Raw genomic sequence first — 12,614 nt, 5'->3', positions numbered from 1 at the left:
TCAGCCTCAACTTGACGTAGTGTTGTAAAAAATGATATTATAATGACCTTTAAGGCTGTGTATCTTATCAAGTTGGACCAATACCACAAACGCCTTTTAGTGCTGCCAGTTCCCCTTTCCAGATCCTTCGTCCTTGTCTTTCTTAGCACCACGTACTGGTTTGGACTGGGCAGCCTCGTGCCTCCTCAATTCTTCGGGGACCTTTGAGATCGAGCTCTTGCTCAAAATCTGCTTGAGATCATACATGGTTTCAGTATCTTCAGGGCCAAGGAATGTAATGGCCACACCACTCTTTCCAGCACGGCCTGTACGACCGATACGATGGGTGTAACTCTCAATGTTCGTGGCCATGTTGAAGTTGACGACGAGAGAAACGTCGGGCACGTCGATACCACGACCTGCAAGGTCGGTTGCGACGAGAACTTGTGTGTGGCCAGCGCGGACAGAGGCGAGGGCAGCTTCTCGCTGTTCCTGGGTCTTTGAGCCGTGCAATGTGACGGCAGACCATCCCATTTGCTTGATGTCTCTAGCAACAGCGTCACAGTTGCGCTTGATGTTGACGAAAACAATGATAGGGGGCCCAAAGGCACCCGAGGATAGAATCTCTTGGAGTCGCTTCTTGCGACGATCTTCGCCTGAAACGAACTCGACGCGCTGCTCAACTGTGTCGACGGCTTCGCCTGCGTTACCAATGGTGACAATGGCTGGGCGCCGTAGATATTTCTTTGCAATCCTCTCTACAAGAGGTGGCATGGTGGCTGTGTACATCATGGTCTGCCTGTAACGATCCTTGTCGCCCAGGTAGCGCTGCATGATTTGTGCATTCTCAGCTTCATCTGTGTCTGGTTTCTCGTTGGTAACTGGTAGTGCATCGAGGATCTTGTTAACGGATTCTTCGAAACCAAGATCGATCATACGATCTGCTTCATCCATAATAACGTAGCAACATTGTGAGAGAACGAGTAGTCGACGCTCAATACAATCAAGCAGACGACCTGGCGTAGCGACGACAATTTCAGCACCGTCACGCAGATTGTATGCTTGTTCTTCAATTTGATGACCACCAACAATGCTCACCACGCGGAACCCAAGAGGTCCTGCGAATTTCCTAGCTTCGGTCTCAATTTGCTGGACCAGTTCTCGAGTGGGTGCCATGATGAGAGCATAAGGACCGTCGTGTTTGTTGATTTCATCCAGGGGTGGCAGATCAGAGATGTAAACAAGTAGTGGTAGAAGGAACGCAGCGGTCTTTCCGGAACCAGTGACGGCTACACCGATAAGGTCGCGGGCTTGCATGGCGATAGGGATAGCGGCTCGTTGAATTGGTGAGGGCTCCTTATATCCGACATCATCAACAATGTTGAGTAAGCGTTTCGGCAGATTCGACTCCTGCCAACTACGCATGGGGTTGGGGATCATGCCGCCCTTGGTAGCAATACCAAAGTCCTCCTTGAAGATGCGCCAATCTCGTTCTCGCATGTCGTCCAGAGACTTTTCAGACCAGTGCTTGCCCAGTCCTCTTCGATCCGCTCGTTGCCTTGCCTTGTCGCGTGCTCGGAAAAAGTCCTCCATGATACCCTCGGCTCTCTCCCTTCCATTCTCTGGATCTCTCTGTTGAATCATTTTCGCCCGTTTGCGCGCTCGTTCCTCGGCCTCATCGTCGAATTCGCCGCCAATACCAGCGAATGATCCGCTATGGCTAACAGCGGTTTGCCGGTCGTATAGCGGATCGTTGTCGCGAGAGGTATCTTCATCTGCATCCCATTCGAAGTTGAACTTCTTTTCCGTTGTTCGCATGCGCTTCTTCTTCGCAGAGAAGTTGGATTGCTGATTCACTTGTGGACCAAGGTATCGAGACCGTAGAAGAGTAGCTTCAATGTCTTCTGCTGACTGTTTATCGGCGCTCACGCCCTGCTTATCTCCTTTTTTATCTTTTCCTCTGCCTCGTCCCCGTCCTTGGTCGCGATCGCGTTCTCGATCATCCCGGCCGTCGTTCATGGACCTCGGACCTGTAGGCACGCGCCCCGATCCGTTCGATTCGTTAGGCCTTGATGATCCATTTGATCTCCATTTTTGTTCTTCTTCTTTTCGCTTCTGCTCGTCTTCGGAAGCTTTGCGCTTTTTGTCGTCCTCTTCCTTCTTTGCTTTCTCAGCTGCTAGTCGCTCTCGTTCAGCCTTTGGGATGAATCGAGGTTTCGCGGCGGCGGTATCAGCTGCCTTCTTTTTGCGTAATAGTTCTTCGATGTCGAGGGGCATTTTGATGCGAGTAAGGTGTAATGTGGAAATTTGATAGATAGGCACCAAGCTATCCTCGTTTTTAGTCCAAAGCAATAAAGTTTCAGGCAACTATTTATGGGCTTTGGCAATGAGTGCCTGCTTCATGATGATCGGTAGAGAAGGCTAGACCTATGTGGCTGCTGTGGCGTGTGGCGCGGTGGCTCCCGTCTTTTGATTGGTCAGGCTTCATGAAACTTGACGTCCTGACAATGAAGAATGGTTGATATGGAAGATTGGGATGCAAAAAACAGAAGTAGATACAAAGTTTTACTCTAAATAAACTCATCTCTCTTGTCTCTGCTTGCCAAATTAATCAATATCACAAGTGAAATCATACTGTAGGTGTATTACCTGAGGTAGATACTCTTTGCTGCTCATGTCTCCAACGCCACTACATAGTTTTTCCTGGGACCATTGTCTAGTACTTATGAACATATAATCATTCAGACTTTTTTTCTTTTCTCTCATAACAAATAATAGAAGTATTAGAGGGATGACTGACAATCAGTGATGTTGAACAAGGCTGAGGTATAGATTGTCACATTTAACCAATCAAAGCATATGAAAACTGTGACCCATAAAAAAACCAAGACCATCCGACACTACACTACAGCCTTGAGGATTGAAGAGCTTCGTGATCTAACCTCCAGTTCCCGGGGTGCTCGAATTGATAGGCTTTTACCACAGCAAAAGTCGCCATGGCCTCAGCACCGCAATTGATCGGCCTCGCCAAGTCGCTGCCCGCTCCTCTGCAGCGCTTCTTCGCCCGATACCCCCCGGCCGCCATCCTCCCCGAAAACGCCCCCAAGACTCGATACCAGGAGGAGAGACCGAACCCTTTCCGCTTCTACAAGCACCCCGTGACAGGAAAATGGCAGGACCCTGTGTACTCGAGTCGTCGCCAGGCTGAGTTGGTCAAGATGGCCCGTGACAACGGTGTCGAGGATCTGCTGCCCGACACACGCAAGGCCACCGAGTACAAGTTGGCTCATCGGGTTGAGCATGGTCTGAGAGTCAAGGGTACTGGTGTGGGACAGAAGGTCAAGGGTCACATTCACGAACGACACATGATTGCAAAGTATGTCGGCGGTTTCGTCACGGCACTGGTTACATACTGGCTATGTTCCAGGCTGGGAGATAAAGCAACAATGGCTAACAACATGATAGGATGGAGACAAGGAGAAAGGCAATGTTGGATATGCCCAGTCTCATCAAGCGCTGGAAGAGGGTAAGTCATGGCCAACTAAAGCTGTACAACTTTTATCACGAGCTCCATTACTAACATTACTCGATAGATTGGCAAATACGGATGGACCAAGTTCCCCAAATAAACAAGATGACTACAGATGGAATGACTGCTTTCGCGCGCCCTGTACATTTACCCATGTATTTTTATGTACAAGAACATCTACAACGATCTTGTCAAACACTTGCTACGCATCAATCGAGACTCGGCTTCCCATCGTGATATACCAAATACCTCTCTGTACATCAAAATCTACCTTACAAGGGATACTTTAGACCCAACTATTAGCAGCATTCAGTCCAGTCCCTGTCACAATAACAGTTCACATTATCCCGTGCTTGTGATACTCACCCAAAGTCTACACAAGGCCAATCATATCACGTGATGCAGAATGATGAAGTCTTTCGCTTTTGCAATTGGGCTCTAATAATCCAAGTGCCTATTTCAGGAAACAGAAACATAGCATGGCATCTTCACAGTCTGTGTCTGTATCTGCAGACACAGCCACACACTACCAAGTCCTCAACATCACACCTGCTCTCCTCGACACACAACATGACTCTACACCCCTCATAAAGCGCGCCTATCATCGGGCCCTCCTCCGCAACCACCCAGACAAAGTCGCAAACTCAGATCCATCATCATTTTTCTTCACTGTTGATCAGATCAGCACCGCACTCAACGTCCTCTCCAGCCCTTCTGCTCGCGCCGCATACGACGCCGCACTACGAGTGTCTCGTCCGACTGGGGTGACTGGTCAGGATGGCTCCTTTCAGACGGGCGTGGAAAACGTCGATCTGGATGATTTAGCTTTTGACGAAGACCAGGAGTGCTGGTATCGTCCTTGTCGCTGTGGAAATGAGCACAGTTACGAGTTTCGTGAAGCAGACTTGGAGGAAGTGAGCGATGAGGGCGAGCTCGTGGTTGGCTGCCTTGATTGTAGTTTGTGGCTGCGGGTTCACTTTGCTGTACTGGATGAAGACGAAGATGACACACAACCTTCAGTTACTACTACTAAAGAGAAATTTTGACACAAAAAACTCTCTCAGTGCTGTAAGAGAATTGGCTTTGGTCAGAAACAGTCAGGAGTGTCTATGGCCTGGCGTGGCGTCCAAGTCAACTCAGTCTCAACATGATTGACAGCTATGTCTCATACTTTCAAGTCCTGAGCATTTGACTCGCGTCAAGAGATTTACACAGCACATACAAACCTCAATTCATCACTAATCATGTATCGTCGTGTATTGAAAGTAATTTTGGTATTTTTATTGTCCAGACGGCCAACGCATTAACAGCCTAGAAGCAGAGCGTAAGTTTACTCTCTTCTAGGCTCCTTGCTAGCCCGTTGGTGTAAAGTCAGCCCCTCCTTGGCGCTTGTCTGTATACCGAAACGATGCCGAAGCTCTTGATCAAAAACGAGGTCTTCCGTCCACTCCGTAGACACCAGTCCGCCCGACAATTGCATAGATAAAACATACTCGAGACGATCCCTTACTCGGCCTTGGGCTCCTCAGCCGCGGCAGCAGGCTCCTCAGTGGTAGCAGCAGCAGGGGCATCCTCCTTGGGAGCATCAGATTGACCAGCAGCGGAGGTCTCGGCCTCGGAAGAGGTCCAGAGGGTCTGTTACAGTGTTAGTTGCTATCGTAATTTATAGAATCGTTGGAAAACTTACAAGGTTGTCACGGAGCAGTTGCATGATCAGTGTGGAGTCCTTGTAGCTCTCCTCGCTCAGAGTGTCAAGCTCTGTGGATTTTGTGTTAGCATATTGTAAACTCAGAGTAGGTAATTTGCAAGACATACCAGCGATAGCATCATCGAAGGCCTGCTTAGCCAGGTGGCAAGCCTGGTCAGGGGCGTTGAGGATCTCATAGTAGAAAACGGAGAAGTTGAGAGCGAGACCAAGGCGGATGGGGTGGGTGGGAGGAAGCTCAGTCTGGGCAACTTCAGTAGCAGCCTTGTAGGCCTCGAGGGACTTGTCGGCAGAGTCCTTGCGGCGATCGCCAATGGCGAACTCGGCGAGGTAACGGTGGTAGTCACCCTTCCTACAGTACTGGTTAATATCGGTTTACAAATAAACGCGAACTAGTTTGCGCCTACATCTTGTGGTAGAAAACCTTGGACTCGCCAGACTTGGCAGAGGGAATCAGGTGCTGGTCAAGGACCTCGAGGATATCTTCGCAGATCTTGGCAAGCTCGGCCTCGATCTTCTGTCGGTACTCCTTGATGAGGGTGACCTGAGAAGAGTTGCCCTTAGACTCCTCCTTCTGCTCGATGGAGGTGACTATGCGCCAGGAAGCACGGCGGGCGCCAATGACGTTCTTGTAGGCAACGGAGAGAAGGTTTCGCTCCTCAACGGTGAGATCTCGGTCCTCACCGGCGACAATCTTCATGTTCTCAACCATCTCTGCGATAGGCGCGCGCCCTTTGTTAGCGCGTGGGAAACGGATGAGATCGATTTAGAGAACATACCCTCATATCGCTCAGCCTGCTCGGCGAGCTTGGCAAGGTAGACAGCATCTTCGTGACCCATTTTGGCGGTGTTTGGCGACTGTGGTTCAAAGGTGGGTTAGTAAAAGGGGTGGTCAAGCTTGTCAGACGAAATAAAATGTGGAAGCGGTATGTGCAGATGTAGGCGCAAATAGGCGTGTGAAAATGATCGAGGAATCGCAAATTCGTGTAGACGTTGCTCAAAGACAATAGTGGAATGATGAGAGTGAAGCTGCGAAGTGGGCGAGGGGCGATAAGTCGATGGATCGTCTTAAGCGATAAACAGGGAGAGCAGTTGCGCGCCTAGTGCGTGGCTAGAGCGGGCGGCGGCGACGATTCGGTGAGGCTCCCCGCTCTTGGGCTGTCAGTGGCGGAGGGGTTTCTCAGACGACGGCCTCCTGAATACGGATGACAGCAACAGCGACGAGCAACGCAGCGGTGATGATTGAGATGCTTTTCGATTTTGATATCCGGTATCGTCGACAATAGAAATAAGGCGGTTATTTCTTATTCGTGGTGTTGAAGGCTGTCGAAGACGATCCAAGGGGGAATAACGGGTGCGTGTCCGTTTCGTTTTTGAGGGGGGGTAATGACGACAGAGGGGAAAGGACACAACAAAACACAATCAAACAACACAAAAGACAGGATAATCGTGATGAACAGGATTCTTTCTCTTGGTGAAAAGAAAGAAACACCACAAAGATCATATAGAAACAGAAAGGGTGAAGCGGCGCATACGTACCTAAAGTCGGTGGATTTAGATTTCAAGGGTTGTTAAAGGAAAGGGGAAATAACGAAATTCAGCTGAGACGAAGCTTTCAGATGAAGGAAAGATAGATGGTGGATGGTGAACGGAACGGGAGGCCAAGAGTAGAGTAGAGTAAAGTAAAGTAAAGTAGAGAGATGAAAAAAAGAAGTGGCTTTGGTCTGGTTTTGCGGGACGAACTGGACAACAAGCAGGTAGGATTGACGGTAACGGGGGAGTGTTGTTGGGGATGGGACTTGGCTGGGCTGCCTGCGCTGGGCTGGGCTGGGCTAAACATGGGCATGGCCGCATGGGCGACTTTTTGGGTGACGAAAGCCTTCTAGAGACATTGGATCGACCTGGGAAGGGGCACCTTTGCTGGTCACTGCCAATTGACATGGACATGGAACTGGTGCAGTTGGGTGCCAGTGCCAGTGCCAGTGCAGTGCCAGCGAGTGTCGGGTTGCCCCACCTCAGATACCATACTCCCCTACTTACTCCCCGCTTCCACCCCACTGGGCTGTGAGCCAGCCAGCCTGTGATTGTGACGATGATGAGCTGTGCCCTGGAACTCTAGTGGATAATTATCTCTAATTCATGCTTCATGCCCAATCAGCGCGTCTTTTGTTCATCATTCACTCTATGTATGCATGTTGCCAAATGGAATGAGCTTCTTTTGTTAAGGTCACTCACGTGAATGAATGAATGGTGGTAGATCTGATGTCTTAGGTATTATCGCTAGGCCCAGGTACCTCACCGATGAGCTACCGTACCAGCATCATCATTGCCTCATGCTCTGATCGTAGAGTCCCTGCAGGATCTCCAAGTTGACTTGGTGCCTGTATCATGGTCCTGGTTTTAATTAGAGGTTTCAAAAGTGCTATAGCAATGCCAGCACGATCAGACAATTAATTGACTGAAGTCAAGACAAGAAACCGTTTACTTTTTGGAAAGATAAGCCAACAACGGCTTAGCCATAGATGGTTTGATTAGAAAGGTACCTCTCAGCTAAGGTTCTTCTCAAGCATTGGAAGAAAGAGGGGTCCAAAAAGTGTCAAATGTCATCATTCTCATCATGCGACCGACCTCCTTTGTCCTGTCACGCTATCTCGTCTGTTGGTGTGCTCGAAACAGCCACACAAGTGCCGACACGAAACTTCAATGTGTGACAGGAACGCTCAAACATAATGCTATTGTCGTGCTTGGAAGGATGAATCGTACTGTAAATCTGTTTCTCTGTATTCGGTTTGGCCTCATTTCGGCTTACTATTGGCATCATGCTCTCTGCATATTGTATAAACCTGTAAATCATAAGCCTGTCAATGAGCGCCTCACGATGGTTTCAGGTTGTATGCATAGCATAGTGTGGGTATGAGCACCAAGGATAAAACACTGTACTTTTTGATCTTGCCCGAGTTGAACAGTCTTTCGTCTAACTTTCTTTGCGTACAAAGTCAAGTTATACAGAGCTCCGACTGACTGGAATGTGCAAGGTATGAAAACCTACAGGCAAACTCTTCTACCACAACATGAACATTACCGACTTGTAACCCGGTTTCTACCACACTCGTAACCAGGCTTAGCCGCATGATGGATGAATATATGTAACTCTACTATTGTTCTTCTAGAACCAAGATTCCACCGTTATCGTCCCATTTGGAATCCACTGCCAGAAGCTTCTAAATAAAGTCAAGACTTGAAATAAAGCTTCTACATCTAAAAGAGCCTGATATACAAAGCGATGAGTTTGTATTGTATTAACATGTCATCCAAATCATGTGCCACTTGATACCTTGTAGTGAGTGATAAGGGTGACATCTGCCTGCAATTGCCTCCAGACAAGGCCTTGTTTGTTGTTACGCAAAGCTGAGTCTCTCTAGTGGGTAGCAGAAAAAATGACCTCCCAAGTCTTAGGTTACAAAAATAAATAGTCCAAGAGCTATAGTCTAAGGAGCATAAAGTGGCCCACTAATTTCGTCTCTTATGCTTCCAGCGGCCAATTTTTCTGATACCCTGAGGTCTCTCCCCTCTACCAGGATTCAGTGTCGGGATGTACCCACTTGACACGAGCTCTGATGTCATTCAAGGCCTTTCAGCTCCAAGCTTCTGAGTTACCAAACATGTGCTTTGAGTTCATGAATCTCAAGTAGATATCCGAACGTAGCGCTACGGAAACGAAATGATGTGCATTAAATGAGTAACACTTCATTGAATGCAGGGTAATCCACATCATCAGGTTGTCAGGCACGGGCTGATTTCCGATGTCTTGGATGCTTGCAGATGGTCAGTCGGATCCGAGCTTTCCAAAAAAGCCCGCCGGGATTTACCGTCATGACCCGCCTTTGTTAAGGTATTACTTGGAGACCACGCTGAAAACGGGCAAAACTCTGAGTAGCCGCATATCGCAGAGCTGAGGTGCAACGCTTACCCCGACCCAGAAGCTCACTGTCACTCGTCGTCAGATCATCTCGGCTCTCCCACCAAAACGGCAACGTCATCGGCTACAAAACAAACCACGATCCTCAATTCTTACTGATCTTTTGCTCCTAGCAAGTAACAATAAGATACCAAATCCAATTCACAACCATGCTTCGCACATCTTTCCGTCAGGCAGCTGCCTTCCGACCCATTCGATGCTTCTCTACCACTCCTCGCGTCATGTCTGAGGGTGCTACTGGAGCTCCCCGCGCTACCGGAGGTTCTGGGTGAGTTTCGAGGCTGAAGTCCAATTGGTTTTGCGATTGCGCATCTCTAACACTCGTGTCTTCAGTGATGCTTTCCAACGACGTGAGAAGGCCAGCGAAGATTACGCTATCCGCCAGCGTGAGAAGGAGAAGCTCATTGAGCTCAAGAAGAAGCTCCAGGAGCAGCAGCAGCACCTTGACCGTCTCTCCAAGCACATGTATGATCCCAATCCACTACTCATGCTCAAGCATCTGAATTGGGCCAATCACTAACTTCAATTCTTCTGTAGTGATGAGATCACAAAGGAGCAGGGCGGCGAGCAGCACTAAGCAACTCATACCACGGATCACCGGATAGATCAGGCAAAGCGTGTGGGGGGAATCATCAGAATTCAGCGAGACCAAAGCCGGCTCGCCAAGACCGCAGTGGGATGTTACAGTCATAGGTTGACGAAACTCAACATGAAATCGCTATTCATTCGGAGCTTGACTTTTTCATAGTCTAAACTAGTGTACAAGAATATCTACACGTTTGCACTCTCCAATCAATGTTTCAAGTTCCAAGTGTCATTTCCACATCCCGATTACTGACCATGCCTATGGTTACGCATGCTTTGTTTCATATTTCATCTTCGATAAAGAATTACCAGGATTCCCTGCCTAAAACTCCAATCCAACTATTACAATCCTTTCCTTCATCGTCGGCCCATGTATGAGCGATAAAAGCTCTCCGCCGCATCATTGTCCGAGCCAGCATAGTGACTTCCTAGGTTACTGCTTGATTTCTGAGCAGCTGCCACCTTGGCTTGCAACGATGAGGCATTAGCATCGATCCATTGCAGCTGTGTAAGGTGACCGTTTAGAACACGGACGATTTGGCTCAGCTGCGACAACGGGTTAGCAAACTTTGTTCTTAAATATAAAAGCGACAAGCAACTTACAGGGTCCTCGGGTTTGGCACCCTTGTTCAATGTACCAGAGATGTCGTTAATTTCCTTGACCATCTTGGATAGATCGCGCGACTTCTCGTCCAATTGTTGTGTGAGCTTCTCTGCAAGCTTATATGTACGCTCACGCTCCTGGTCAGGCCCAGCCAACTGCTCGCCAGGACCCAGCTGTTTAGCAAACATATCTTGGACCTCAGACTCGTATCGGTCCAACCATGCTTCAAGCTCGTCCTGTTGACTCTCCACGGCAGCAAGCTGTCGCTCAATTTCGTGACTCGCTCGCTCGGCTTCAAAGGTATCAAGGTACAACTTCTGGATCTTCTCGCCGTTGTCCACAAGGCTTCTATCCCAGCTAGACACCGTAGTCGCCTGCTCCTTGAATTCTTTCTGGTACTTTGAAAGGTCTGATGCCCATCTTGTTACAATATCCTCCATAGTCTTGTTCTTGAGGCGTGCCATCTGGGATGTTGGGCCAGTTGTGGAAGCACCTAGAGGGCCAGGAGTGGTGCTGGTAGTCGCAGGTTTGGCTGCGTCCTTGCTGGCATCTGCGGCTGGCTTCGCACCGAACAGACTGTTGGCTGGAGCAGCGGCAGTGCCTGCTGCTGGGGCGGAAGTGGTTGTCGATGCGCCAGTGGTTGCAGTGGTTGCAGTGGTGGTGGCTGTTGAGCCTGCTGCTTGGCTGCTAGCAGCAGCTCCGAATAAACCACCTGCAGGCTTTGGTGTGGTTGTTTCAGTAGAGGGCTTGGCAGAGCCGCCAAAAAGGCCACCAGCGGCTGTAGTAGCAGCAGGAGTTGTTGTAGAAGCTGTGGTGGTCGCAGGCTTGGCTCCAAATAGTCCTCCGGCCGTCGTCGTGGTAGAACTGGCGGGTGCAGCAGAAGTTGTTGCACCGCCGCCGAAGAGACCACCAGATGGCGCTGAGCTTGGGGTTGAAGTTGCTGGAGCTGCAGGTTTAGCACCAAACAAAGAAGTCGTAGTGGCAGCAGGAGTTGAGCTTCCTCCCTGAGACGCAGCAGGGGCAGCGCCCTCGGGCTTTGCTCCAAACAGCCCACCAGAGGTAGAAGTGGGAGCAGATGCTGGCTTAGCACCAAAGAGTCCTCCAGCAGGAGCGCTGCTGGCAGCCTGTGCACCTCCCCCAAAGAGGCCGCCAGGTGTTGCTGAGGCCGTTGTGCTGGGCTGGACAGAAGCTGAGGTTGTAGCCGACTTCGCTGCATTTCCAAAAAGGCCGGATGATCCAGTTGATGCTTGTGCACCTGTGTTGCCGAACAGTCCTCCGGCAGGCTTCGCGGCATCGGTAGGGGGTGCTCCAGCTGGGGTCGTCGACGGCAGAGAAAAGGTAGGCTTAGCAGGAGTGGCAGCTCCAGTAGTAGCGTTTCCGAACAGACCTGACGCTGGTGCAGCTGAGGTAGTCGCTGTCGAGGTCTGGTTGGCGTTGTTCTGGCCGAACAAACCAGTAGTGCTGCTTGCAGGAGCAGAGGAGGCACCGCCTCCGAAAAGATTAGCCGCAGGCTTGCTTGCGTTACTTCCTGCGTTTCCAAAGAGCCCTCCGGAAGCGGGCGCAGTAGAACTAGCAGTGCCGCCGCCAAACATGCCACCACTAGAAGGAGCTGTGGTTGCTGCAGGTGTGGTAGAAGCACCTCCTCCAAAAAGACCGCCTGTCGCAGGAGTAGTAGAGCCGCCACCGCCAAAGATTCCGCTGGAGGAAGGAGTGGTGGTGGTCGCGTTCGCGTTTGCGCCGCCCCCAAAAAGGCCCCCAGCGGGCTTCTGTGCTGTTGCGCTGCTTTGTTGACCACCAAACAAGTTGCTTGAACTGTTGCTGGCGGGTGTCGAGCTGTTGCCGGCAGCGGAACCACCGATGGAGCCGAATGAGAAGCCGGGGCTTCCAGTAGCAGCACCGAAAAGATTTCCTGATGCCGGCGCACTCGACGTCGTGTTGTTGTTGGATGCGCCCGAAGAGCTTGTGTTTCCGAAACTGAACGACATCTTGGGGGGTTAATGTTGACGATCAGCTGGCTCGAATCGGAAGAATTGCCGGTCGCGGTGTATCTGAGCCGAGTTGAAAGAGAATTAGCACGTCAGAGACAATATTTCCCGATGGTCGAAAATGGGACCTGGGATGATGACTGCGATAGTCGAGATGCGAGATTGTGGTCGTTGATGGCAACGGATTTATTGAAGGCTGGTCCATAGCATTTGGGAGCTTTTTTTGTGGAGACGCGTTTTGAGGTGAG

General features: G+C 50.0%; 6 protein-coding genes across 6 annotated transcripts; 3 read left to right on the top strand and 3 right to left on the bottom strand.

Annotated features, from left to right (window-relative positions):
- Positions 1-96: 96 nt before the first annotated feature.
- Positions 97-2,256, bottom strand: PRP28 (mRNA splicing protein prp28; the record flags this gene model as incomplete). The annotated part of the gene is made up of 1 exon (XM_044854979.1): positions 97-2,256. One exon carries the CDS (start codon positions 2,254-2,256, stop codon positions 97-99), a length of 2,160 nt encoding a protein of 719 aa, XP_044702292.1.
- Positions 2,257-2,975: 719 nt separating this feature from the next.
- On the top strand, positions 2,976-3,608 carry FPOAC1_010589 (uncharacterized protein; the record flags this gene model as incomplete). The annotated part of the gene is made up of 3 exons (XM_044854978.1): positions 2,976-3,355; positions 3,445-3,505; positions 3,573-3,608. The coding sequence occupies 3 exons, from the start codon at positions 2,976-2,978 to the stop codon at positions 3,606-3,608; spliced, it is 477 nt and encodes a 158-aa protein (XP_044702291.1).
- Positions 3,609-3,987: 379 nt separating this feature from the next.
- DPH4 (Diphthamide biosynthesis protein 4) lies at positions 3,988-4,554 on the top strand (the record flags this gene model as incomplete). The annotated part of the gene is made up of 1 exon (XM_044854977.1): positions 3,988-4,554. The coding sequence occupies one exon, from the start codon at positions 3,988-3,990 to the stop codon at positions 4,552-4,554; it is 567 nt and encodes a 188-aa protein (XP_044702290.1).
- A 460-nt stretch (positions 4,555-5,014) lies between these two features.
- FPOAC1_010587 (uncharacterized protein) lies at positions 5,015-6,053 on the bottom strand (the record flags this gene model as incomplete). The annotated part of the gene is made up of 5 exons (XM_044854976.1): positions 5,015-5,143; positions 5,196-5,266; positions 5,324-5,565; positions 5,621-5,927; positions 5,993-6,053. The coding sequence occupies 5 exons, from the start codon at positions 6,051-6,053 to the stop codon at positions 5,015-5,017; spliced, it is 810 nt and encodes a 269-aa protein (XP_044702289.1).
- Positions 6,054-9,341: 3,288 nt separating this feature from the next.
- On the top strand, positions 9,342-9,769 carry FPOAC1_010586 (uncharacterized protein; the record flags this gene model as incomplete). Its single annotated transcript, XM_044854975.1, has 3 exons — positions 9,342-9,460; positions 9,526-9,657; positions 9,730-9,769. 3 exons carry the CDS (start codon positions 9,342-9,344, stop codon positions 9,767-9,769), a joined length of 291 nt encoding a protein of 96 aa, XP_044702288.1.
- Positions 9,770-10,134: 365 nt separating this feature from the next.
- FPOAC1_010585 (uncharacterized protein) lies at positions 10,135-12,366 on the bottom strand (the record flags this gene model as incomplete). The annotated part of the gene is made up of 2 exons (XM_044854974.1): positions 10,135-10,323; positions 10,381-12,366. The coding sequence occupies 2 exons, from the start codon at positions 12,364-12,366 to the stop codon at positions 10,135-10,137; spliced, it is 2,175 nt and encodes a 724-aa protein (XP_044702287.1).
- Between the last annotated feature and the right edge of the window lie 248 nt (positions 12,367-12,614).

This window comes from Fusarium poae, chromosome 4 (genome assembly GCF_019609905.1).
Source record: "Fusarium poae strain DAOMC 252244 chromosome 4, whole genome shotgun sequence".
NCBI lineage: Eukaryota > Fungi > Ascomycota > Sordariomycetes > Hypocreales > Nectriaceae > Fusarium > Fusarium poae.
Note: the sequence above shows the minus strand (reverse complement) of the source record. Positions and strands in the feature narration are given on the sequence as shown.